Raw genomic sequence first — 3499 nt, forward strand, 5'->3', positions numbered from 1 at the left:
AAAAATTATTGAACAAATAATTATACAAACCAAAGCCTAGTAACCATAGGAGCCCAGTTAGATAAAATAGAAACAAAGGTTGACAACATATCCTCTAAAGTTAATATCCTACCACAACCGAAACCAGAAACTCCTTTAGTTCATTTTAGTGAATTAAATAAACCTACCCTAAATACTACTTCTTCGATTCAAAAGATTGAACGAATGTTAGAAAAATTAAAAACTGAAACACCTGAACCCAGTAGAATTGCTGTAATTCATACCCAACAAACCTCTTTTTCCGATTCTTCAGATAGCGATTCTAGTAACACTAGCCAAATTAAAGAATTAAACCAAATGTTTCAAACTTTAAATCTAGATCGGATAGTTCATCCAAAGAAGCGACATTTTAAAACTTGGACAGAACGTCCTCTCCCCTTAGATATACAACCCACTAATCATCTTAATAATCAATTCTCAGTTTCTTCTGATAAAACTTATGAATGGAACATTGATAATTTATCAGAACAAGAAATCTTAAATAAATTACATCATATGTCTGTGGCAGCAAATAGCTATGTCACTAATCATAATTTCACCCAGCCTGAAATCATTGACATACTTTCCACAGGATTTACAGGAATGCTTCATTCCTGGTGGGAAAAACATCTCACTCCTGATTCTAGATCATCAATTAAACATGCCATTAAACGAGATGAAGATGGGACTCCCATCTTCGACGAACGCACAAGAATGGGAATTTCTGATGCTGTTAATACCTTATTTTACACAATAATCCAACATTTCATAGGAACCCCTAGTCATATTACTTCTCGAATTCATGATCAACTTAGTAACCTTAGGTGTCCTACCCTAAGTGACTTCAAATGGTACAAAGATGTTTTATTTCTCGAGTTATGCTTAGAGACGATAGTAACCAACCTTTTTGGAAAGAAAAATTCATAAATGGTCTTCCAAAATTATTTGTTCATAAAATCAGACAAGTTCTTAGTAATGAAACAGGTCACATAAACTATGATTCTTTAACTTATGGAAACATAATTACAGTTATCCAATAAGAAGGATTAAAAATGTGTATAGATATGAAATTGAATGCTCAGATGAAATCAGATAAGAAAACAGCTAAATACGAATTAGGAAATTTTTGTGAACAATATGGCCTAACTCCCTTACCTCCTTCAAGGAGAAAAAAGGCAACCAATAAATTTATTCCTTACCATTCAAAAAGAAAATTTACACCTTACAAAAATAACTTTGAGCCAAACAAATTTTATTCTAAAAACAGATTTCGCAAAAATTGGTCTAAAAAACCAAATCACCAACTAAAAAGTAAACCTTTCAATAAAAGTAAAACTAAATGTTTTAAATGTAATAAGACGGGTCACTTTGCAAACAATTGTCCAGTTAAAAGTACTATTAATCAACTCAAAATTAGTCAAGAAGAAAAAGAAAAACTTATACAAACTTTAGAATTACGAAACACTGATTCAGAAAATGAAATAAGTGAAGATGACATCACAATGATGGAATCTTCCTCTGAATCCAATGAACATTCTTCCCCAGACATTACTTTTGGGTGTAAGGATACTTGTAATTGTAAAACAATAAATGTTCTTTCCATACAGGAAGAACAAGAACTCTTAATTGATTTAATAGGTAAAATAGACAACCCTGAACTTAAAGCAGAATACCTCAAAAAATTAAAAAAATTAATTACCCAAGAAAATATAGTTAATCTTCCCTCACAAAAAATTAGTCTTACTACAACTTTCGATAAATTCTCCACTAGTAAAAAAGAAATAACAATCCAAGATCTACAACATGAAGTAAAAACAATCAGGAGTCAAATACATGCTTTACAACAAACACATTTAGAACTTACGAATGACAATAAAGATATTAAACAGGAATTAAACTTACTAAAAATAAATAACCAATTTCTTAAATTATAGGACCCACTTGAAAATCCTTTTCCAAATCCTTTCCCAGAAAATAATGAAGCTGAAAACTCTGAAAATAATACTATTAGTACCATACGCCAGATCCAGCTTAAAAATGGTACACTACTATCCAACTCAAAATAAAAGATTTCCAAATAACAATAACAGCCCTTATTGACTTTGGTGCAGACCTTAATTGCATCCAAGAAGGCTTAATACCCTCCAAATATTTTGAAAAAACAAAAGAATCTTTACGATCAGCTAATGGAACAAAAATGGATATTAAATACGAAATCCCTAAGGCCCATATCTGCCAAAACAATGTTTGTTTCAAAACTTCGTTTGTCTTGGTAAAAAATCTAACTGATAAAGTAATTTTATGACTACCATTCATAACTTTAATTTACCCTTTCAAAACTGAATATGATGGTATTATTACCTACCCTTTTGATGAACCAGTTAAATTTACTTTTCTTTCAAACCCCGAAATCCATACTTTAAAAGCATTTCAAGAAAATAATATTTCAAAAACTCTCGGTTGCATTTAAGCAAAAATCAAACAAATAACCTTTCTCCTAGAAGAAATTAATTTCAAAAGAATTGTAAATCAACTCCAAAACTCTTTTCTTCAGCAAAAGATCAAAACTTTTGAAGAAAAGATAATCAAAGAAATATGTTCTGATATTCCTACTGCCTTTTGGCACAGGAAAAAACATATTGTCTCACTACCCTACATCAAAGAATTCAATGAGAAAAACATCCCCACTAAAGCTCGTCCAATTCAGATGAGTCACGAAATCATGGATTTTTGTAAAAACAAAATTAATGATTTACTCAACAATGATATTATTCGCCCTAGTAAATCCCCTTGGTCTTGCCCAGCGTTCTATGTTCAGAAAAATGCTGAACTAGAACGAGGGACTCCCCGTCTAGTTATAAATTACAAACCTCTTAACACAGTTTTAGAATGGATCAAGTATCCCATTCCCAATAAACGAGATCTCATTAACAGATTAAACAAATTTGTTATCTTTAGTAAATTTGATATGAAATCAGGATTTTGGCAAATTCAAATTAGTGAAGCCAACAAATACAAAACTGCATTTGTCACGCCCTTTGGTCATTATGAATGGACATATATATATACATAGTTCCTATCCAGAACGAAGCTTCGCTCTGAAATTAAAGTGTGAAGTTCCTTATTTGACTCACTTTTCGGTCATATTTCTACATCTCCACCGTTCAGTTTGTAGAATCAAATGCATAGATCATTCCTACAAAGTTTCATCGAATTTGATGATAGTTTAGGTACCGAATTATGTTAAATCAATGAACGGACCATAAACTTGTCTGACCAAAACTGTTTGTGTAAATCACGATTATGAACACCTAAACTGTCATGAAATTCGATGAAACTTTGCAAAAGTGATCTATGCATTTGATTCTACAAACTGAACGGTGGAGATGTCGAAATATGACCGAAAAGTGAGGCAAATAAGGAACTTCACACTTTAATTTCAGAGCGAAGCTTCGCTCTGGATATGAACTGATATATATAT

At 31.6% G+C, this 3499-nt stretch overlaps 1 protein-coding gene across 1 annotated transcript in view; it reads right to left on the reverse strand.

The window, feature by feature from the left end:
• Positions 1 to 574: 574 nt before the first annotated feature.
• The window catches only part of LOC101314157 (O-acyltransferase WSD1-like), a 10105-nt gene continuing 7180 nt past the window's right edge, over positions 575 to 3499 (reverse strand). Inside the window, exon 3 of the mRNA XM_004293107.1 lies at positions 575 to 583. Within this exon, the coding sequence (XP_004293155.1) occupies positions 575 to 583 (9 nt within the window). The remainder of the gene's footprint in view (positions 584 to 3499) is intronic.

This window comes from Fragaria vesca, linkage group LG2 (genome assembly GCF_000184155.1).
Source record: "Fragaria vesca subsp. vesca linkage group LG2, FraVesHawaii_1.0, whole genome shotgun sequence".
Lineage (NCBI taxonomy): Eukaryota > Viridiplantae > Streptophyta > Magnoliopsida > Rosales > Rosaceae > Fragaria > Fragaria vesca.